At 34.5% G+C, this 24,384-nt stretch overlaps 2 protein-coding genes across 5 annotated transcripts; one reads left to right on the forward strand and one right to left on the reverse strand.

Moving 5' to 3' along the window:
* Positions 1 to 24,301, forward strand: LOC143340382 (solute carrier family 2, facilitated glucose transporter member 1). Of its 4 annotated transcripts, XM_076762259.1 has the most exons (10): positions 1 to 546; positions 619 to 877; positions 950 to 1,078; positions 1,149 to 1,505; positions 1,574 to 1,816; positions 6,043 to 6,231; positions 19,346 to 19,444; positions 19,703 to 20,267; positions 20,588 to 20,988; positions 21,187 to 24,301. In XM_076762259.1, exons 1-10 carry the CDS (start codon positions 308 to 310, stop codon positions 21,532 to 21,534), a joined length of 2,829 nt encoding a protein of 942 aa, XP_076618374.1. In that variant the 5' UTR covers positions 1 to 307; the 3' UTR covers positions 21,535 to 24,301. The 4 variants fall into 4 exon arrangements, with proteins under 4 accessions (XP_076618374.1, XP_076618375.1, XP_076618378.1 ...); XM_076762260.1 differs by lacking the exons at positions 1 to 546; positions 619 to 877; positions 950 to 1,078; positions 1,149 to 1,505 and adding exons at positions 11,339 to 11,366; positions 11,437 to 11,499; positions 11,599 to 11,610 and having other exon boundaries at positions 1,639 to 1,816; XM_076762263.1 differs by lacking the exons at positions 1 to 546; positions 619 to 877; positions 950 to 1,078; positions 1,149 to 1,505; positions 1,574 to 1,816 and adding exons at positions 3,737 to 3,867; positions 11,339 to 11,366; positions 11,437 to 11,499; positions 11,599 to 11,610.
* LOC143340385 (GTP-binding protein 10 homolog) lies at positions 1,918 to 3,634 on the reverse strand. Its single transcript, XM_076762268.1, has 4 exons — positions 3,436 to 3,634; positions 3,051 to 3,354; positions 2,742 to 2,960; positions 1,918 to 2,650 (listed from the first exon to the last, which is right to left on the reverse strand). The coding sequence occupies exons 1-4, from the start codon at positions 3,472 to 3,474 to the stop codon at positions 2,049 to 2,051; spliced, it is 1,164 nt and encodes a 387-aa protein (XP_076618383.1). The 5' UTR covers positions 3,475 to 3,634; the 3' UTR covers positions 1,918 to 2,048.
* Positions 24,302 to 24,384: the final 83 nt, after the last annotated feature.

Below are 24,384 nucleotides of genomic sequence, written 5' to 3' on the forward strand. Positions count from 1 at the left end.
CATTAGTATGTTGTTCCGTAGCGTACTCGACTAGGGGCATACCAAATTCGTCGTAGTTGTTTTTGATTCCTGCACGTTACGGCATGTTTAGCATGCATAAAGGAAGGCGGTAAACTATGGTTAGGTTCAGTGATGTTGATTCGGATATAAAACTTGGAAAAACTGAGATACAATGAAATACGTCTGAATATTTCAGTGTATTGTTGCAATTAATTATTATTATAACTATTAATGTAATTGCAATGTAATAAAATATGAAATACAAATACAAATAAAATGATATATTAAGATTTAATTTGAGGAAAACATGGTTTGGAATATTCAATTGTTATTTCATAAATTCCTACGCAAGCATTCTTTAAATCGTAACATGTTATTGTATTCGCAAAAACACGATTTAAATGTATTACGGAATTTTTTACACGATAAACCAGCTATAATTTTAGGAATAGAATCTAGTTGTGACGATACAGGTTGTGGAATTGTTGATAGCACAGGAATTATATTAGGCGAAGCTATTAATACTCAACATCTTACTCATTTAAAGTAATTCATATTATTTGTTATATTATTTTATATAATTATTCAGAAATGAAGTTGTATCATCCTGTCTTTTAGTTTCGGAGGAATAATTCCTTCAGTCGCACGAAAAATACACGCGAATAACATTACTAAAGTTTGCGAAAACGCATTAAGATTCGCAAATATTAAATTAAAAGATATTACTGCAGTGGCTACGACTGTAAAACCAGGTCTTCCTTTGTCTCTCGACGTTGGAACAAGGTTCGGAAAATATTTAGCAAAAATTGGAAATAAACCTTTCATACCTATACATCATATGGAAGCTCATGCTTTAACAGCACGCATCAAAGAAAAAGTTTGTCAAGCAATATCTTTGTTTAGTATGGAATTATTAAGAAAATATAATGTATAACTTTTTTGCATATAGGTAGAGTTTCCTTACCTTGTTTTATTAGTTTCTGGAGGTCATTGTTTACTTGCAATTGTTGAAGACGTAGATAAATTTTATTTGCTTGGTACTAATATAGATAATGCACCTGGAGAGGTTTTTGATAAGGTAAAAATGACTTCCTATCTTTAATATCAAAATATATAAATAATATTAAATAACAGACATGCATTTATAGGTTGCACGAAGACTCAAATTAAGAAATATTCCAGAATTTAGCACTTTAAATGGAGGATTAGCAATAGAAACTGCAGCACGTAAAGCATTGGATATTAATCAATTTTCATTTTACCCTGTAATGACACACAATTATGATTGCAATTTTAGTTTTGCTGGGTTGAGTTCTGCTTGTCTAGAGCATATTAAACGTGAAGAAATGAAGCATAATGTAACTGCTGATATGATAATTCCTAATGTATATAATTTATGTGCAGCATTTCAATTAGCTAGCATAATACATATTTGTCAGAGAACTCAACGTGCAATGCGATTTATTGAAAAAATATCATTATTTCCTAGAGACAAGCAGACACTGGTATGTTTAAAGACACTAAGAAAACTATTAAAGTTCATATTTTGTCCTAATGCTTTTTTATTATATAGGTTGTATCTGGAGGAGTTGCTTGCAATGATTTTCTAGCCAAAGCATTGAGTATTCTGTGTAGAGAATTGGGTTATAATTTTGTAAGAACACCACCCAAATTGTGTACAGATAATGGAATAATGATTGCTTGGAATGGAGTGGAAAGATGGGTTTCAAATACCGGTGTTATTAGAAATCAAAATGAAATTGAAAAAGTGTGCATAGACAAAAATGCTCCATTGGGACAAGATTGGACACAAAAGGTAAAAAACGAAAATCTAAAATGCGAATGGGTAAAAATAACCAAAGAACTTCTTTTAACGATTTAACAGGAATATACGAGTTATTTTTATATATAAATGTATTTATTATTAACTTTTCATAGGAGTTTATTAAACTACATTATATAATTATTAATAATGTACAAAATTACAACTTAAATTATACGTTTCTAAAATATAAACGGAATATAACAAAATTATTTTTCAAAAGATTTTATACAAGTGTAGGCGTATATCGTTCTGATTCTTTTTTCAACTTTTGATATAAATGAATTTCGAAATTGGAATTTTCAAAGAGTCTTTTTTCTTCATATTTATCGATAATATTTCGCATTTTTTCTTTAATTTCTTGTATTTCGGTTTTATCCTTTGAAATCAAAGATGTCGTTAAAATGTCGTCGAATTGTACGATTTTTTTTGGCTGCATATCTTCATCAAACTCTGAAACTATTTCTGACAAATTACTTAGTTTTGGTTTAATTTCGTCGTAAATTTTATTTGCGTCTTTTGTGTCCATTTTATTTAATATAATCATTGAAGGTCTTTCTAGTAAATCAGGTTTATAAAGCTCAATCTCCTTGTTCAATAGAAGTATAGTTTCTAAACAAGATCTATACTTATGCTGAGCACTAATTTGAAATCCTTGGATGTCTACAACAAATAATAATAATTTTGTTCTTTCTATATGCTTTAAAAAACGATGACCCATTCCTCTATTAGCATGTGCACCTTCAATTAAACCAGGCAAATCTGCAATGGAAATTTGCCTGCCATCTTGATACAATATAGTACCTATTTGTGGTCTTATAGTTGTGACTGAAAATAAACATAAAACGAATTGAAACGTTAATATATACGTTATATATACCCGTTTACTACAAAGTGTAATATACTTTAATAAACTTACATGGGTAATCAGCAATTTTTGGTTTTGCTTTTGAAACAGCATTTAAAAATGTACTTTTGCCTGCATTAGGAAAGCCAACTAAACCAATGTCGGCGATTAATTTAAGATCGAGAATTATAGATCGATTTTCACCCTGAAGTCCACAGTATCCAGTATCTTCACATCCCCCCATACCACCTTTGGCAACAATCACCTTTTCACCTTCTGAGTTTAGTTCGCCTACATTTTCATAAATATATGCATAGAAAAGCATATAATAATCAACTATTGTTCATGAAATTAAATATAAATCTATTATATATGTATTACCAAGCTTGATATTGTTTTTATCGTAAACAGTAATACCAACTGGAACATCTATATTTAAATCTGCCCCAGGTACACCAATAATGCCCATAGAAGTACTTGCACCTCCTGGTTCTGCTTTTATTTTTATATTCGCCAATCTAGATTTGACAATCTCTAAAGTTAGTCCTTTTTTCGAAACAACACATACGTTTCCACCTTTTCCACCTATACCGCCATAACGAGGAAGTCCGGAACCCCCATAACCCCCTTTTACATGAATATATAAACTGTCTACTAATCCACGAGTCTTAAATTTCCGCGGTAGCTGTAAAATCAATTAAAGTTTATTGTTTTTTTATCAAACTATCGAGTTGGGACGTAGGTTCTTGCTTATTGGTATATTTACTTTTTTAATATAACCTAAAACGCATGTCCGTACCACCATTCTTATTACATAAAAGTCTATTCTCTCAGAATCTATTCAAAAAAGTATTTTTATATGCTATTAATATATGCCACAGACGTTTTTATGTTTGTAACATAATACGATACGTAGCATAACTTTTCACACGAATACAAAACAGAAGTTTCAGAAAGTAAGCTATGTACATATATAAATACTCGAACTTTTAATCAGATGGCGCTCGTTAGTTTATCTGGTCAATTCAAGCTCGTAGCTGTTCTCAAGTAAAGTAATAAGAATTCCGTTAATTTGAATAGGTTATTAATTCGGATAAAAAGTGTCGAGTGCAAACATCGAGATTACTTTCTCAACATTCAGAAAAGAAATCAACTTTATTTTGTCATTAATAGGAGGAAACGTAAGATTTGAAACGAAGTATGTACATATGTATTTTATTTTAACGTAAAGAATGAAAGAATGAAAATGTTAGATTCATTTCTAAATTAATCTGTTTATGTCCCGTCTGTAAATTTATTCGTAAATTAAGATTCATAAAAAATTGTTTAAACCAACATCTTGGCTAATAATGTTGACAAAAAGTTAGTTCACGAGCGAATCTAAAATTTATATTCATTATTTATGAATAAAATTTGCTGGACTTTATTGTACAGTTGTGAAAAATGAGAAAAGAAGATCTTTTATAAGTAACATAGAAAGAAATAATGTTCTCGAATGGTAGGAAAGGGCCTCTCGGTATTAATTTAATTACACATCGATTCTATTCCTGTGAACATACAGAGTGGTCTGTGATTTGTAGTAGGATAGAAAAGGATTGCTTGAAAACAAAGCTTCGTACATCCAGAATAGCTGACGTAAATCGAAAAAAAGACGTAAGCTAAGATAAACACAACACATGCGTGCATATACAGATGTATACATATATTAACATTGCATTAGATTAAACGTTGAATGCCAGATGAAATTCGTGAAATATTCTACGAGATCAACATTTCGTTTTTAGCTAATCGGAGACATACTACTTCATTCTAAATTTCTCGTAGTTTTTTATTTTCATAACCTCGTCGAAATTCATGGGTCCTATGGGTACTATCATCTATGTATATGTAACCCTTTCATTGTATTCGTATCGTCCGAGATCACGTCGCATTGTTTCGTTGTTAACTTTTTTCTAATTATCTTTATTCGTACATAAGATACGAATAGTATTGTTACGAGACACCCTGTAGTTCTGTACACGAACGATTTCGACATCGAGCGTGGAAAGAGTATAAATTTCGAATGCATTCGAAAGATATTTCAATTGTTTCTAAGTCCGATTGTTGTAGGTTGCCGGTAGGATGCATCGTCGGGTTAAGTGAAATCAATTGCGAAGTTTAGCAGGAATCAATTGATGGAAACACGTAAGAGAGAGAGAAGGAGTCGAACGGAGAGACGAGGTGGATGCATTAACGTATTTGTGTTCGTTGTTAGAGGAAGCTCGGAGGCTCGTCTAACGACGTACGCGTTAAAATTAAATCCAGCCGGAGGCCGACGTCTACGTCTTGCCGACGGCGACGACGACGGCGACGTCGCGACGAGATGCGTCCTCTAGCTCAGTCTCAAGAGCACACCCCGGCTGTACGGGTGTTCTTCGATCTTGGATTTTTTTCTCCCTTTTCCTCGCATTTGTCGTGCTTTCATCGTCCGAACTCAGCGGTAAATACGTTCCACGTCTTCTTTCGCAATCGGCGGCCCGAGTTGGTGCAGATTCCCTTGTTAAGATAACATCCGTTACCGAACTCTTCTCTTTGTTTCTCCTACCGTTTCTGCTTCGCTCGAGCACGAGGTAATTACAAAAAAAAGTCATGCTTTTCTTATAGCAAGCTTTAGGTCCACCGTTGACGTCAACGGAACGTGTCCCGATTATTCGCGGTTGGTATTATTGGCCCGAGTAAGCTGATATTTCATACTAAGTAGAACGAATTTGCACCAAAAGAATATTTCTTTTTTCGTCGTAGTACAATTTTCAAATGACAGTTCGAACGCACGAACGCTGAATACGTCCAAGGAATTTGTCGATTCGTTCGTCGATACGTACAGTTTTAACATAACAAGTGTTTATGTAATAAAGTTTGTAATTCCAAGTAAATTAAATGTGCAATTTCGATTGTCGTCTTTGAATAAAATTTCATCGTATCGATTCGTTTGTAAAGCGTTTTAAACGTTGCGAACTGTAAGCAGCGTGAAAAGGTTACTTTGTTTCATATTGATTTTCTTGAATGATCATAGGACGAAGTTTTTGATTAGAGTAGGGAGTGTGTCATCGAGTTATGTATTAGCCTTGATCGTTTGCCAAATAATTGATAGGGAAAGCGTACTATTGTCACGTTCTCGTGCTAATTTTATGTCCAATATCTATGACGTGCTGTTGACAATTGTTATCGTTGCGTTGGGCGTCCGTTGAATACTTGGTACGAAAAATGTACTAACTCGATTTCGCGTTGGTTTCTAATACCGATACGACGATGCTGTTAATAAATAAATAAATATATATCGATCGATGCAGTCATCAATTTATGCACAAGTTTAACGTATCGTTGTTTGTAACAGATGGATCGAGATGACGAGGACTTTGGAGAGGGTTTCATCGCGGAATCTCATCCACTTAGGCCAACGCATCTTTCCGTCCCCCTCGGTGGTCGATCTGATTCCAGAGCACCAAGTATCAGTAGCAGTGTCAGTGATCTGGATGCCCCAATTTATACCAGAGAAACCACTATACCTGTATCAGCTCGAAAAGTAAGTGCATTGTGTTTGTGCGTGTCATTGAACTTATTTATCTAAAAACCTAACCACGCTCCAAGTATTTGCGTAACTCTTTTCTTTAATCCTCGTAACATTTCTGACTATCTATATTTGTAACCTAAGTAATTAACAAGATATACATATATGGATATATGATTTTGAACAAACATTCGGAAGAAAATTTATTGATATTGAGTATACAACAAGGGATGGTAATACAAATTTGGAAACAGTTTGTTTTCACGTGTATTTAATTAGCAATGTTGTACAATTTCGATATAATGCAATAGTACGAACGTAGACAAGCATCAGTGCAACATAGTATAACAATAAATATATTGACAAAGTAACGTCTCGTGATTGAACATTTTTATAACATGAGTCAAACGACAGAATATTGCTTCTGTTTATGTACATAAATCGATTGCGAGAAATATTTAATTTGACAATTAAATTTAGAAAAACCTGTCGCGTTGTTTGTTTGTACTTGTGTCGATTTGTGGGAATAATCGGAAGCGAGAGACAAACATCTGATAGAATTTTTCAAGTAGCTATTCTTGACCTTACACACCACAGATCATTGATCGATTCTCTGGAGTTCGTAGCAAATATCGTTGCCTTCGGTAATACTTTCTTGATCGGACGATCTACGATTTCTTCGAATGACGCAAGACGTGTTCTCAACTACAGCACGTAGATACGTATTTGACCCTAGTTAATAGAATTCTAAGCATTCAATTAATATGCCCTTAGTACCTATCGGATAATTAAACGATACTTATCGCTTGCAAAATAGACTCTATACCGTGACAGTGTTTTACGGTTGTACATTTCGAAATAAATACGTCCAATATTAAAATCTTATTTTAATCGAGGAAGATCGCGGAATATACATAAGTAAACATCTTTCTTTACTTTGTCTGTCGATACACGAAGATTAAAAATGCCGTGTGAAATCTGGAATAAGTAATAATAAATTTATACAGCGGCGACGAGTGACGTCGGCATTTCGAATGGTACATTCATGCTTTGTTAAAGTACCAATTATAAGGTAACAGCTCGAAATACGCGCTATTCAAATGAGCGACACAAGAAGCACCCGTATAAAATATATTCGCAATTCGATATTAATTTATATTAACGCATATATTTAAACATTTAACGTCTTACGTGATCGTCAACAGGTGTATTTTCCCTTTCGTTTGGCTCTCGGATCGAGATACATACACATGCATTTGCTTGCATACCTCCATACGAGTCTGAAGGCAGTCTTATTGACCCAAACAGTAGTTCTCATACTGTACTTGTGCGTACAAAAATAGTAACATTTATCGACATTATGGTGTTTTGTTTCCCGAATTATTCGTTAGTCCTTTCATTGATTTTAAATAATAAAGGTTTCGTCATAAATGCTTCTCTTTTCCTACGGCACTTGTTGAATAGTTTGTGGGTAGGGTAACAATTTGAGAACACTTGGTAACCTAGCACGCGATTGGTCGGTTTGGTGGGTGTGCACAAGGCACGTCACCTGTCGGTGTTCTTCTATTCATCGGAGTATAATGTCGTCTGACGCAATCAGACATGAAAATTACGATAGAACGAACCTAAAGTATTACGTACATCCTTGAGCAAAGATACTTAATTCGCAAGAAAGTTACTGTACTACCGTGGTTTTATTTATCCAAATATTAATTTTACAATACGTACGAACTCACTGGAACAATTATGCTTACTGCACTGGATTTTAACTTGTAAATCGTCGTAACGATAAAAATTAATGTCCATTTGCAAAGTATCCTCTGCTAAGGGGGATAATAAAAATTAATTACGATACGTTCGAGACTCGTCAGCAATTAATTATGCGACGTAATGTAATTTTATCGAAGCATAATTCGTTCGAACGTTTGTTACACGCATATTTTGTTTCTCTCTTAGCAAAATTTAGAAATACGTTTATACATACATGTATAAATAAATATGTATTTCATTTATATATTCCGTTTTATTATTACAGTGTGCGTTCATAGATTATAGTTCACGGTTGAATATTTTTAAACTTTAGATTCGTTGAATGCCACTGGTTTGAAGTAATGAAACGCAATTTGAAATGCAAATAATTGTTTTACGACATCAATATGCTAAAAGAAATGACTTTGAATTTCTTGTCACACGTTTACTTTACAAAGATAACGTATTAATACTGAAATATTTCTTAATGGTTTATACATGTTTTTATCTTCTTTTTAAAATTCATAATTAAATTACAGAAGCTCCAATTGATCCAACGAGTGCCGCGTAACAGAATAAAATAAAAATCTAACAGATTATGAGAATAATTACTTTAAAATTTGATTTCAAAAGGTGCAACTGTAAATAATGTTCGTCTCTCCAAATTCGATTAGACTGTTCAGTGCTGATGGTACATACTCAATATTGCTACGTACATACATTGTATTCGAATTGCAACATTATAAGTGAAATAGAAGAGAACGTAGGAAAAGAGAGATGGAATGATTCTTGGGGGCTCGCCATCTGTCGAGCAGTGACGTCGTTTTAGTTGCATTGAACGTAAAGCCATCGTCCGCCGCCTACGTTTAAAGCGCCATTCGTTTTTACCTGAGATAGCCAAGTGCGTTTTAGTTTAGTAATTGCTCGAGTGTTTTTTCTGTTCCTGTTTTATTCAAATAAATCGTAAAACATTTAGCAGTTGAAGGTGAACACTATTATTTATTCGAATACGCGAAACCAAATTAGGACGCCGCTGTATATAGCTGGTCGCAAAATTTAGCGTACTGTTCACGTTAAAAGTTTATTTAACTCGAAGAACTTAATACAAACTTAATACAAACAAGGAAAACTTTTTTCCTAGCTAGAATATTTTAAGCTGAAGTGACGAAACTGCAACTTCACTTTTTAATGATTAGTCGACGACGTTGGCTCGATACTATAGTTTGATTGTCTTCGATGAAAAAATGCGCGGTAGTCGGCACGCGTAAGTTCAAATGATATCGATCAACCAGTAAACGTTTGTCCCAAATAAGAATCTGTGGAGGCGCAGGCTCGACAAAAAGAGCCAAAATTAGGAGCCAGTATGCCTTGTACCTCACGCGTGTACGTTTATTGTCCGTCGAAAGATATTATTTAGTACTGTCAACAAGTATTTCGCAAAAAATATTGAAATGCCAAGTAAACGCGTAGAGAAGATCTCGCGATCGGGCGTATAAAAATTCATGTTTAAATCGGCCTTACGAAAAAGAATATCTTTAGAAGATATACATATTACGTAAAACTTGGGCATTGTGAAATTCAAGAAGCACTAGCACAGATACGGACCTTAGAATCGCCATAAATGTAAGAGAATATTACACAATATTTGTAATGGATAACATTTGGGGTTAATTACTGTTTAAGCAATAAAAATCGTATATCAATGGTCAAAGGTTATTTCCAAAGTATATTGTTGTTTTCTACAAAGATGTAGAAAAATCTGGTATTATTATGGAACATTTCGAAGCAACGTTCATGCGTTCAGATATAGCGTTTTTACTTTTATGTGGTTATCTCTCCCTTTCTCTATACATGTAAATGAATTGAATATAGAGGGCACAGTTTTAATAATTGTTCAAATAAACAAGAGCTAGTTCGTTGGAAAAATATAGATACTATGTTTGGGGATAGCGAAAGTTTGTTGGTCGCGTAGGGAACAGAGATGAGGCAATCCTAGGTACGGGATTGCGATGGAAGGTACAAGTAAGGGCCAGTAAACCGTCGCGCTTGCGCTCAAAAACAGCTCGGTTCTTGGTCGGTTGTTCATTTATCCAGAGGTTATAAGTACACGAGGATCGAACACGAACTCTCGGAATAGTTGAGCCCGCGTTTCCTTCTACTACGTCATCGACAGTAAGTACACACATTTCGCTCGTCTAACGCTTTTCATTGACACGACAAGTCACTAGCTTCTCCCGGTTGAAAGATTCGTCGAATAAATTACACGTTTCGCGTAAATGTCCGCTTAAATGGTTGTTACCATTGTCGATACACGATACGTATCGTGGTATTAACATAAAACAGCTGATGAGTGGCCAATAACACTGGTCTACGAATTGTAAATAGTAATTTCTATTTTTTTTCGATCGTGCTTTTTTCCCATTTACTTTGTTGTGTACCGACACAAGATACAGCAGGGAACAAATTATTTGGACCTAGTTTATTTAATTCAAGCACAGTGGATCGAAGTATACGCACAGTTTTAAAACTAGTTTGAGAACTGTTAAATTTTCCGGCACTGAAATTAACTGCGTTCGAATTAGGAGTTTATTTATCGTTTGACATAATTACTCTGTATATGGAAAAAAGATATTTCTCTGTACGGTTCATCGATAGTTATCATTTCTGCTGATTACAGTAGCCATAAACAGCAAGATATTGATAGTAATGTAGTTGAAATTATTTTTCTAGTTAAAGTTATGCTGACGCGTAGTTAAATCTAGTCGAATACATTTTCGAGCGTAAAGAAATGTAAAATTAATTATCTGTAGAGATCGTGTGCTGTATTAAGGAGAGTATTGATGACCGTTTCGTTGGAAAATGTAATTTCTTCGGTTTACAACGATACATCGAATTATCACGGGTGATGAACCCGCTGTGTAATACTTAACGATATTGTTTTCTTTGTATTGATCGAGACGAAGATTGTTTACATACAATTTATATACACGCAAGCTTAGGCGCTTTGTCGATAACCTCTATGTGATCTTTTTAATCGTAGTCTCTGTGATATTCACATACCATGAATTGCATTGATTTTGTAGCATATAAATATGTATATGTTATGTTCAAAGCAACAAGTAAGCACTGTTCGAATTGTATTGCGTCATGATAACATACAATTACTGAATGAAAATATGCTTGACTATTTTAAAAGAAATTGATATGGTCGAGCAATTGAAAACAGTAAATAATTATAGGAATACACAATTAAACCAAGATTCAAAGAAAGATTAAAGTCGGATTTTGTTTTATTAATTTACGATTAAAGCGGAATTAAATATCACGACATAATAACGAACGAAACATAATTTATGGTTTTTCTTTCAAGCAGCCTTACGATGGCGACAGAAAAGGACCAGGTATCGTGTAATATACAAATTAATAAAATTTAATAATGTTTCAAATGCTCTACTAACAATTTCACTTTAGATCGACGACAAAATTCAGGAAGAACAGACTGTAACACCGCCTGTTTTAACACCCGCGGAGAAGGTAAAAACTTTTTCTGAAATTCATTTACAAATATTCTAGAATCAGTCTTATCTTGACCCTCTTCCTGTTTGCCTTTTTTAAACGCAATCTGTTACGAAGGATAAGCAGTTGGTAAGTGCAGCTTTTAACCATTTATATTATTAATTCACCAAGTACTTATCTCTTTAAATTTTCATTATTTATTCGTTATTGTTGCAGTGATACTTGAACCGTGTTAACAAATACGTTTAACGTTTTCGTTGATTTTCTAAACAAAAGAATCGTACGAAATACACATATACAGGATTGTACAATTATGTTAATTTTACTATTCCTTAGACGATTTATTTTTACATCTGATTGAAAGTATATTTAAACCTATTGGGCCGCGACGAGTATGCTTGTACGATACGAAAGAAGTCTAATCTTGCGTAAAGTTCAAATTTTAACCGCGTAGAAAGTCTGACGATAAAAATATCGCTGCTGCAGCCCGTCTATAAAACGTGTGTATCGTTTTGTTTGCATTCAAAGTTAGATTTTTATTCTCGATTTCTTCACGAAATTCGACGTTCAATGTTTCAACTAAAAATGTTTACACTTTCACATTTTCTTAGACTCCGAGTTTTCAATTCGACACTGATAACATAAACAATTTATGAATCTATGAATCGACCAATGATACAGATAGAATATGGGTCAAGATCGACCCACCTTTGTCGGCGGGTTATTAAACATATTTCTCTTGCATATTTGCAGTCTTTGAATATTCGTTCGTAGTTGTTTAACTCCCTGCAACGTAGATTAATGCCAACTTTGCTAGGTTTGTGTAATTTCCTCTTTAGTGGATGATAACCGAATCGCTTAATGTCCAGTGAACCGTAAGTTTAATTATCTCCGAAAAGTTCTGCTGCGGACATTGTACATTTCTATATTTTCATGGAATGTTTTAAACGTTAAAAAAAGAAATATTCGGGCGAAATTGAGATTCTATACGTTTTTTGTTTTACTTCGAACTCTTGTTAAAAAATGTAATCACTCCCTACAGTATGAATTGTATATTTATTCAAGCATCTGGCAATTTAACGTGCCTCTCGTTACTCGTGCGGCTTGATATAAAATTTAATACTTCTTTTTTCGATAACGAATATCATTATGGCAAGTGTTTTATATTTTTGTCCAGTGACTGTAAAAGGATTGATTGTATAGCTGGAGTATCAGTTACCCGTAACTAAGAGTCCGAGAAATAAGATAATGCGTCATTTACTGAACGATGAGCACTCTACTTCAATATTCTTAATTCTAAAATTGGTGCATGCGACGCGAGTACCACAGTAACAGGCTACGTCCGGTTTTGTATTCCCATTCGAGATGGTACCGGCTCGTTAATAACAAAGAAGCAGATCCAAAATAATCGAATGCTGTACAGTTACTCGCTTTATTATTCAGACACTACTATAAGTTTAATGCTTTATAGCTTCTTGTATAGTTAAAATATTCATTCGCTTCCTTTTACTATGATAAAATTGATTATTTTTGTTTGATCGCATAACATAGTCGCGTAAATGATTTCAAATGACGACAGTATTGCGTTTAAGTTCGAGACATACATATTCTAAACGACCTCAACATACCTATCCTCTTTAATACTCGGTGGTTGAAACCTAAACTCGTTTAGATGTTTGGTTTGAGATCAATGAAATCGAGAAGTAGATAAATACGCCGTAAGACAAGGACGTGCATAAGGAAATCGAGATGTGTTGATATAATGTTTGTCACTTAATCTTCTGCACAGAGTGCATTATAATTACATGTAATACGAGTTTCAGATATTTCCTTTATCCACGTCGAGTCGCAAATTATTAACACGGGTATATAATTAAAAATTAAAGCGATAATTGAATGATTTGCAAAAGTACTTTTAATACCCAATGGAATATCCTGTACAGATAAATCTAAAAATCAGAAAACATGTCAAAAATCTTTTCGTTCAAACTAATTTGTTTAATAGAAGCATTTGTATACGTGACGATTGTGCTATGTCGATGCATTCGTCTAACACTGTATGATATTTATCTTGTACGCAACAACGTTCGATTACATATGAATACCAAATTAGCAGACGTATGGAAACGTACCTTTCGCGATAGGCAACGGAAATTTTAGACAAACGTAATTTAATCGAAAGAAAGAAAGAACGAAAGAAATTAACGTAATTGTAGTTGAACGGTTCCCAGCTTTGAATTTCTTTTCTTGAGAGTTTTGTCGGGAGTAATGCAGGATTGGTGAGAGGTGTAGGCTGGTGTCGTCTGTCGGCCAATCAGATTCGTTCGAAGAGTAACGAGGAGCAGAGAGGAGAGGGAGATATAACTGGTTTCGAAAATCGGTTCCGTCCCGCTTGCACGAACATTGTCTCAGTAGCTTACAAACGCGACCGTGATACGGAACAATCCTATCGTTACTCTCTTCTTCCTCTTTTCCCATTTCATTTGTTGCTTTCCGCATGCACTTAGAGGTGATCGTGAAACGTTCTTTAAACCAGTGACCAATTGAACGCTAACGAAAACGATTCGATCATGAGTTGCGAGTGGTTACAGGTAAAAATTGTTTCAATTTAACGCTAGTTCGAATAACGAGAATTTATTAAGCGCCGGCAGAACCTTCAATTATTGGTCATGAGTGATTACAGGAAGAAATTAATTTAACACTAATCTGATAATTATTCGATTTTGATCAAGTGGATGTTTCCAATTCAAGATTACAAGCGATTATCGTGCTTATTCGCTGTTGAAAATTTGATAATTTGTACTTGACTCCGTGTTTGGAAACAACGAACTTTGACTTTCTCCGAAATCTGTTATTGTTGTTATTATATCGTGTATTGATATTCATTTCAATACTTTAGATCCAAGTATCTGGAAAACAATATATTTTTCACATAACAAAATAGAAATTGAACCTTCGAGTCATTGTAGATTCTCAACGGACGAAAAAGTTTATACTTGCGTTCTGATCGGTACCCGTAAATCTGTGATAATTATGATCTGTAACTTTTATTTTGGGCACGATGAACGCGAGGAATGTAATCGAGAATCGTTCGAAAAAAAGTATTTATGCGACGAAGGTGAAAGGTAATCAAGGCGATCGTAAATTTTTCTTCGGTTGATAAAGTTCGTGAAAGACGAGAATATTTACGTTAAGGTTTCGAGTATAATCAACGCGTTGCTTCTCGTTTCGTTTAAAAATTGCATCATATATTGTGTGTGTTGCTATTTGCTACCCATGAAAAACAATATAAGAGAGAACAGTCATAAAAATAATGTTACCGTTTAAATTTCATTTTACTTAGCAAACTGTTGCTAATAAAATTGCTTTCTTCGATCGAAAGTGAGAGGAAATTGTGGAAGATGATATTAATCCGAAACTATGCTGGTCCAAGGTTGTATTAGTCAACCCATGTTGAAATTTAAAGCGTTAATTACACGTGCAATCCTAGACATAGTTAACATTGTTGCAATTTTTCCGAACGATACGTAATTGAATAATATTGTATTTAGTTTATCGCTACATCACCATTAAAGTATTGGGGATTAACGCGCAAAAGCATGTACTTAATGACAATCATATTTCGTGTTTCTTAAAAAGCCTCGTTGTTATGCAAAATATCGTTAAGCAGATTGCTGAAAACGATCGAGAAACAAAAAGGATAATTTCGTCGACACGTTTGAAATTATGGAGTACAGGCAGTCGTTTTTACGAAAATGCTGTCGATGAGTAAATTTAAAAATGTTGATGGCTATAATAATTATCGACACGATAACAGTTAAATAAACCATACTCCATTTACTTTGGTTCACGGAGTAAAATGATTTTATAGAAATTGGAAAAAATTTCCACTCCACTTCCATTCGTTAATTATTGAAAGATTTGCTTCACGGTCTTCTAATGGTTTTTTTTTATTCATACCATTCTTCGTTCGTCAGAATCAAAAGCCTAAACCAGACCTAATGATACTACCAGTGTGACCACTATGCCAATCAACGTATGTTAATCACCACATATGGTCAGAGTCAATTCATTCTAATTAAGAATCTTTTCTCGTTTTTCGTTTCAATACATTATCAGTTTTCAATCCTTGCTCTGTCTCTCGACAATCATTTTATGGCGCACTATGGTTCGCAGAGAGAAAGTTTGCACACAATCTTTACCGTTAGCTCTTTACCTTGGTACTTTGGAATCTAATTGTAAAAACACTATCGCATTTGTTAGATATACGCTCCCAGGTAGACCATATTATGCCTCCCCAACTGCGTTTCGGGACGAAATTCGTTAAATATGTGCATAAGAATATTCTTGAGACAGAATCAATATTTGGCCAACGAATTATATCTCGAGTTTCACTTTATTGACGTATGATAAAAAATAACTAATTTTATGATTCATGGAACTTCCATCACCCTTATTGCTTAGGTTCGTGCCTATATGCATGGCACTGATCATGGTACATGCACATAATTATGACATTATAGCAATCTTGCTTGTAATCGATAAATTATTTTCAACTTTATCATCAAACATACAGGATGTGTCAATAAAAACTATTATCTGAAATACCTTCTTATCTAGTTCTATTGAGAAATGATTCAATGGGTTTTACGAGAATTGGAATTAGTTTTTTTTGAAAATTTGCTGCGTGTACGCGTACTTAACTATGGCTCAATTTGTATACAAATATATGTATGTATAGAGCACCGAGATCACAATTGCAAACTATACTTGCGACGCACATTTACTAAATGGAATGCGAGCTGAAATTAATATTCTTTATATTCCACGAGAGATTACGCAAGCTAATAAATAATGCAAAAACGTAATACTTTTAATATCATACATATTAAATATACGTAAATAAAAACCAGTTAAGTATACGTAGAAATAAAAGCACATTCCACGTGTAAATTCTTTTTACGCCAGTGGAATGTTTAGTTACTTTTGCATAACATTCTTTTTTCTTTTAAGTTTTGCTTTCTCTTGACACTAAGTAGAAACTTTTGGACGTTATTGTACAGTGGAACTCCATTTATATGGACCCAACGGGGAACAAGCAGTTTATAAACCGGGTTGTCAACCGGGAAACATTCATTTTTATATAGTTGCTGGGAGAAAGTTGCCAGGCGCGTCACCAAAGTTAACTGTCTTGTTTTCACAAGTGACGATAGGAATTTTAAATTCATCGGTGAAGTAACATCCGTTTACGTTTCGCTCGTAATTTCGAATCCATTAACTGAATGTTTAAAACGAATGAAAATGCGAGTGAAAGCTAGTATTTCGGAACGAAACGCGTCGTTCGCGTACAAAATTCGCTCAACACTGTTCATCGCCAATTAAAACTATTCAAAGACGAAAGGTCTTCATGTCAAGAGTTGTCGACTTTTTTCTAGACTGCAAGAGTTTACACTATGAATTAACGAGACATATGCTTGGACACTTACAGACGGACACTCTGCACGAGACTGTAAATGTAATAAAATATCTGTAACGTGATTTTACCAAAACGTGGTGGACCAATCGATACCGCTCATGTCGTGCGTAGAAACTTTTAATAAAAATCTCTGCGCTCGTGTGGTATCGTTATAATTAGAACGTCTAAAGTTGCCACGAGGCTTGTCAAGAGAGGCTCGGCTCTACGAACCAATCGACGTTCGACGCGATAAACACACCTCTATCGCGACCAATCGCAATCTTATGTTCGTAGAGTGGCAAATTTTTGTTGTTTCACGAGTCGTAACGTGCTCATTTCAGAATTATCAATTTGACGTCGCACGGCGGAATGAAATTTATCTTATTACAATAGAGCTAGAGTTAAAAAATAACACGGGGTACACGGTGAAATTTTTCGGCGAAAAAAAAAAATTTCAAATCGTTCTGGAAAAATTATTTTCATTTGCGGGGGTCAATTACAATCATTTTTGGTCATTAGACATACCCTCGAAATCCTACTTACTTTCGAGAAAAAAATTCGAGGTGTGAAATTTTTCGACGAAATTAAAAAATTTCGTATCATTCTGAAAATATTATTTTTGGCTGCTTGTTTTAAGAATGTTTTACAATGTATCAAAATATATGTACTTGGATTCAAATGTTTTCGTATTTGTATGTGAATGGTTGACTGATTACAGTATCGTATACCGCATGCTTATGAAGCAATTTTTTCGGATTCGTAACCCGGTGGTGTAATTTTTATGACGTTAAGCTGAGTTGTACGTATTTGATCGCATCAGGGAGCAGATAAACAACTTTTGTATAGCAATAAAGTATTTAATGAACCGGAAATCGGTGACATGGGGTTAATGGGATTCAAGCACTTGCGCGAATGTTCATAATCGATGATAACAAGGAATACTGTTTATTTGTTAACTAAAATAGTAGATGCGTGTAGATACATTTTTATACGAACGTGTGCGATCGACTCTTACATTTTTACGAATGTTAATGTACGCGACACAATTTAAAAATAAACCTGCGCGTCGTCCGAGAACACGGGTCGCAACTCTTTTCTTTTGTACGAAGAATTCTGTATCTCCTACGCTCGAGATTAATCTTTGGACACTTTACAATAAAATGTTGGCTAGATTCCTAACAGTAGTAAATTGGTTAAAGATCGACTTGAAAGTAGCAATAGAAGCCGGTCGTGGCATTGCTCCCACGTGAAAACGACAGTCGACTTTATACGTTTCATAATATGCATATTCATGAAAAGTAAAAAATCGCGTGACATTCATATTTTTTATCAGAGGTCTTGGCAGATGTTCTCCTTTCGAGGATCCGTAAGTAACACGAGGCGATTAATTTAGAAAAAAAGAAATAAGAAGTGGACGATACGCGATAAAATTTCTGTACGCATGCCGTCGTTGCGAGGTAAATAGACGCACGTTTATAACTCCAACATTGAAACGTATAACGCTTACTATTATTAGCAAATATGTGTATATAGGGTGTCCCGTAGTAAACGTGTGTTCTATTTGATCTTGTTTTCCAGTTTTTTAATAGTGGAAATGGAATAAGGCTTCTGTAGTCTGTTACACTAGGAAAATAAGTATAGCGAAGTATAGATGATTTGAGAGACACTGGTTAGTAGCCTTAGTAGGGTCTGCCTGCTATTCAGCTGTGTCGTGTCGCTTGTTTAGCATGGTTGTGTGCGTCGAGGGCAGGAGTTGTATAAAAATGTGTGGCGGGGGTACCGACCTGCAGAGTAGTCTTTGACACGTGTTTGAAAACGTCGCGGTGCCCGATATTTTGCATAAACCTCGAGTGTTGAAACGTGCCTCAGTTGTTGGTCGGTCGATGTGATTCTATTCGAGTCAGTTAATTAGTTGGAATATTTCGATGACGCTAAAAACGATCGAGTTCGAGCTACAGTACATTGAGAAATCGGTAAAGCACAAACAGATCTATGCTTTACGTACCTACTATCTAAATAATAAAAGATAAAGTGCTCGTATTGTCTCGATGAACAACTGTATTCGAAAACAAAAAGAGTTACATAGTATGAAAAGTTTTCGAAACGAGGGGCTTCACGCGAAGAATTGTATTATTCCACGTTCGTAGATGCACAACCCTTTAATCCTTTGTACTTAAATACCACTATTATTTTACTCGGTGATTTACAATGAAATCAATTTGTGTTAAATAATATATTGCTCATTTCTCTTTCAATATCCATTTTTGCAGGAAGTTCTCAAAAACTGCACTGCATTTTTGGTAAAAATGGGGGGCTTGTTAGGCCTACAAAGATAATATTTAATAAATCGAGAAAGTTGTCCAACGCATAGAAATGAGCAAATCTAAGGATCGATTATGTTTGTTTCAGGGTCTCACTGGGCGGTTAGCGTTTGCTATTACGGCTGCTGCACTTGGATCATCGTTTCAGCATGGGTACAACACTGGTGTCGTTAATGCACCGCAGCAGGTATTTCGCCACATCTACAGTCAGCAGTTTTTTCAAATTTTTCATCGTCGTTTAAATGTTTAAATGCATGCTTGCTTCGATTACGATCGCGTTTACAACGTCGAACAAAAGTAATTGGCACAGGCAATTTTTTAATAATACGTATTATCGGAAAATTGCTGCTGTAAAATAAGAAGGATTCATACACGCGAATCTAATAGGTATATTCCAAATAGAAGATGAAATTTCGTAGAATTTTAAATAATTGGTATGTTGTAGCTTATCGAGGGATGGATCAGTGAAGTGAAAATGAATCGAACCGGTCACGTAACGAAACAATCCGAAGTGACGATAATATGGGCGACAGCGGTGGCAATATTCTGCGTGGGTGGTATGATTGGTGGGTCTCTGGTGGGATCGATAGCCGATCGTTTTGGCAGAAAGGGTGGTTTGTTACTTAACAACATCCTAGTCCTTCTGGCAGTAATCTTCGAGGGGTGCGCCAAGACAGCGAAGAGTTATGAAATGATAATCATCGGAAGATTCATAATTGGTATCAATGCTGGACTAAACGCTGGTTTAGCACCCATGTATTTGGCTGAAATATCGCCTATTCATCTGCGAGGGGCCGTTGGTACGGTGTACCAATTAGTCATTACTATATCTATACTGGTAGCGCAAATTCTTGGACTGGAACAAATATTGGGCACAGAAGATCACTGGCCGCTTCTTTTATGTCTAACAATCGTTCCCGCCATTTTTCAAGTAGCTACGCTTCCGTTATGCCCTGAAAGTCCAAAGTTTCTGCTTCTCGGTAAAGGAAAGGACATGGAAGCTCAGAGAGGTAAGTCTGAAAAAGAATGTTATAGTTGACAATAGACAATTATTAAAGACAATGTATTTCTGTATCCTGCTAAAATTAAATTATTATTTTTCTTCGTCAACCAAGCTGTTTGTGTTGTCGCTGAATTTGCTGTTTAATTCGTGTTTTACATTGGTAAAACCGTTGAATTACGAAAGTTCGGAGCTCAGAGCATTAATTGACATGCATAAACATTGTCTAGTTGATTGAAATGGTCAGACGTTTAATCTGTTATTGAAGCAAAACATTTATCGGGTAACGAGATTAACAATAAAACGAGTATGTCTGTTTATTGTTTATAGCTTTGTCTTGGTTGCGAGGCACGATCGAAGTTCACGACGAGATGGAGGAAATGAGGGCGGAATATGAATCGGTGAAACTCGTGCCAAAGGTTACGCTGAAGGAACTGTTCGTAAATTCAGCGCTCAGGATTCCATTGATAATCGCGCTTATGGTGATGTTTGCCCAACAACTGTCCGGTATTAATGCCGTGATGTTCTTCTCAACCAAGATTTTCATGATGGCGCAGTTGGATAAATTTGCGGCCCAAATCGCGACGATGATCGTCGGGGCAGTGAACGTTTTTATGACTTTCGTTTCTTTGATACTCGTCGAAAAAGCTGGAAGAAAAACGCTGCTCTTGGTTGGCTTTGTCGGATTATTCGTCAGCACCGTCTTACTTACCATTTGCCTTGCCTTCGCTGTAAGTCTTCAATCTCAAACGATAGTACAACTATAGTATTGTACGAAGTTTACGTTTACAAATTCCATAATAAAATACACGTTCGAATACTTTCATGTATCAGTGTGTACGCATTAGATTAATTAAGGAAACGGAAACTGCAATACTAATCCGAGAAAATGTTGATATAAGGATCTAAGTGCGACTTTCTTTTTACAGGCATCGTCTAGTGCGGCAGCTTACTTCTCGATCATATTAGTGGTTATGTTCGTAGCTTTGTTTGCTACCGGACCAGGAAGTATTCCGTGGTTCTTGGTATCCGAACTGTTTAATCAGTCCGCGAGACCAGCGGCAACGTCCGTCGCCATCGCGGTGAATTGGACAGCGAATTTCATCGTCAGTATAGGATTCTTACCATTGCAAGAGGGACTAGGTGCTTACGTATTCGTTATTTTTGCCGCGCTGCAAGCATTTTTCGTCTTCTTCATTTACAAGAAAGTGCCCGAAACGAAGAACAAGACGGTGGAGGAGATCAGCAGCATGTTCCGACAAATATCGTACCAGTAAGAGTTCACCTGTCATTGTTATACCGAATAACTGAATTAAAAAGAAACTATTTTTTAAAAGAACATTTTCATAGATGAATAAATAGAACGTAAACGTGAATTTCTTTGAAGAATTCGTGACTTGACTACGGTAAACGTTCTTATAACGAACGGTGAATGCAACTCGTATCATCTGCTTTAATTTACGCGTCGCCATTGCGTTTTACCAAAAAAAAAAAATCAAAAATATTAAATTATTTTTAAAATATTGTTTGGAAAATGTGTATTTTAATAATATAACGAATTAAATCCACGCAGTTGTTGTTAACTTAGTTTATTCTGTACGTGTCACGGATGCTGTCAAGTCGCGTACATACTTTTGAAGGAGTTTAATTTTTTATTAGACTTAAATCTAGTTCCTATTGTTACCGACACAGTAAACTCATCGTAACAGACGGGAAAATATCAGGTTAAGAGAAACAGACCCAACGTTACGAATTACTATTCGTTTAGTGTAATAAATTTATGCGGTTCCTTTTAACTCTTTTTACAGACACTGAATTTTAAACGAAAATATTATAAAGTCATGACTTATTAAAGACTCTTTAAATCTAGGGTAAATTAAACATAGCTCAGTTTCAGAAAGACAAATATTTTTCTTATAAAATGATATTCATATGTATATATATATATACACACATAAGAATATAAAAAAAACATGTTACTGTGCTCAAAAAAGAGTTGAGGAACGATATTATTTAATTACGTTAATACTAAACATAACTCTAGTCATAAGAGTACGATTTTTGCATTGACATAACATCCGAGAAATTCCACTGTGACGTATATTTTCCTAAAACCGTCATGTATTTCGTATTACTAAAAAAGTGTTTTTTGTAACAGAAGTTCAAATCACTGTAAACTACGCTTAAACTTTCCTCAAATGGCTAAAAGAAATTTGATTGAAAAGTCAACCTATTCGAAACAATTACGAGTCCAAACATACATATTTACCTGGTACGAGAAAAATATTATTTGAAACTGTTAGAATTTATGATTAATTACCATTTTGTTATTTTAAACAAGTATTTTCTGATGAACAATTTTTTGAAGTTTTATTTGTTGAATATAAAAGTTTTAACATATTCTGTTATGCGAGTTGCGACAGAAATATTATCGAAATGAGAAAGAAAATGAAGTACTATAACAATTGTACATAGAAATATACGTAGAGTAGCATCGCATAGCGTAGAAAATAATTATATTTATGTATGCATGTAATTAGTTAATGTTTAAATGCTGTAAACCATTGTTACTATATTTATTAGGTATTTAATTAATGTACCATAAGCGGTAATGAGAAACGATGTTTAAATATCGTACGCATAAACTTAGGAAAGAAAGGCGACGCCATCACGATAAATCGCGGATCGACGAGATGCAATTTTTTTTGTTAATCTTATATGCATCTTTTGATCCGAATAATACTCAAACATAGCTAGACTTTTAATACCGAATTATTCGGAAGTTATGTGTTTTTATGGTGTGTGCTGGTGAACGTTACAATACGACACAATTTCTTTCACCGATAATGTCTCTTTTTAATCTCAGACGTTCAGACGCGTCAAAACCACCCTCGATAGAATTTTAAAACTAGGTATAAGATAGATATAAGCTTAGTTTATATTGAGCTTATAATTCTAGCATAACGATTTAGTAAATAATACCCTTAATAAAATTCAGTTTTTGGGACAATTCATACACGACAAAATGATTAGGAACGATTATATTATATTTTGGAGCATAGTTTTTTAAATATAACTACTGAACGATATTCATGACGTTGTATAATATTATTTTGAAAACAGTGATCGTATTGGTGACGTTTAAAAAGTCGATAAATGCAAGCTATGGTCGGCTAGAAATGAAATAATTGTGAGATAAATAAGAATGCATCATTTTACTTGTTTAGTAACTTTTAGAAGCACACGGATATACTACATTAATCAAAATAGGTTAAATACAATAGTAACGTATGTCGCGATAAACTGTTTATTTTGTTTACCAAGCTAACCCACAAAAAACATCGGATTACTCTTATTTAATTAACGAAAGGCTAGACTCTAGTAAATAACAATAGACCTACTATGCTGTTTATAAATTTGACAAACAAAGGCTCGATCGAGCTGACGTGTATGAGTTTTGTTCTCGATACATTAAAAATTAATTTGCAGGGGTAATAAATTCTTTGTATACATTCAAAACTTTGACGTCCAAATCAAAAATTCTATAATCAAAGTTTATTGCACATATGTTTTGGTATCGTAAGGACACCGATTTTAGTTACAAAACGAGTACAACGCAATATAATGTTTATAATTAAGTCTCAAATTTACCATCATGGATTGTATCGTATAAGTTTTTCACGGTACAATTATAGCATTTAGTGTTTAGCTTCTTCATCTTTTATATGCAAAACCTGTATCAATTTTCTCTTTGAGAGACGATCATACATATCCGAAAAATGTAATCGAATAACCCATAAACTCGTATGCTCAAGTTTGTCATGTCTATTACTGTTAGTTTGTATATTAGACGTTCATCGTTCATGATCATTACAATTATTTAAAATACTTTCGCGTAGTCCATCGATTTCACGGTTTTCTCATAGAACAGTATAAGAATATGTAACGCATTATACACTGTAATTTTTGATGCCAATATACAAATTATCGAAATAAACATTTTATGAGACATTATTGCCAATAAATGTAATAATCGTAAATGTAGAGTCACATTGTTTTTTATATGTTGCTGCACATGAGCGATCAAATTCATGTTTCATAATACTGTTTATTGGACTTTTTAAAGA

This window comes from Colletes latitarsis, chromosome 3, assembly GCF_051014445.1.
Source record: "Colletes latitarsis isolate SP2378_abdomen chromosome 3, iyColLati1, whole genome shotgun sequence".
Taxonomy (NCBI): domain Eukaryota; kingdom Metazoa; phylum Arthropoda; class Insecta; order Hymenoptera; family Colletidae; genus Colletes; species Colletes latitarsis.

Coding starts and splice junctions, on each gene's coding strand:
- LOC143340382 (XM_076762259.1), top strand. CDS start 308: ATGGTTTGGAATATTCAATTGTTATTTCATAAATTCCTACGCAAGCAT. Junction 1,079..1,148: donor CTGGAGAGGTTTTTGATAAG/GTAAAAATGACT, acceptor ATGCATTTATAG/GTTGCACGAAGACTCAAATT. Junction 20,989..21,186: donor CCATTTGCCTTGCCTTCGCT/GTAAGTCTTCAA, acceptor TTCTTTTTACAG/GCATCGTCTAGTGCGGCAGC.
- LOC143340385 (XM_076762268.1), bottom strand. CDS start 3,474: ATGGTGGTACGGACATGCGTTTTAGGTTATATTAAAAAA. Junction 2,961..3,050: donor TAAAAACAATATCAAGCTTG/GTAATACATATA, acceptor ATGAAAATGTAG/GCGAACTAAACTCAGAAGGT. Junction 2,651..2,741: donor AAAAATTGCTGATTACCCAT/GTAAGTTTATTA, acceptor GTTTATTTTCAG/TCACAACTATAAGACCACAA.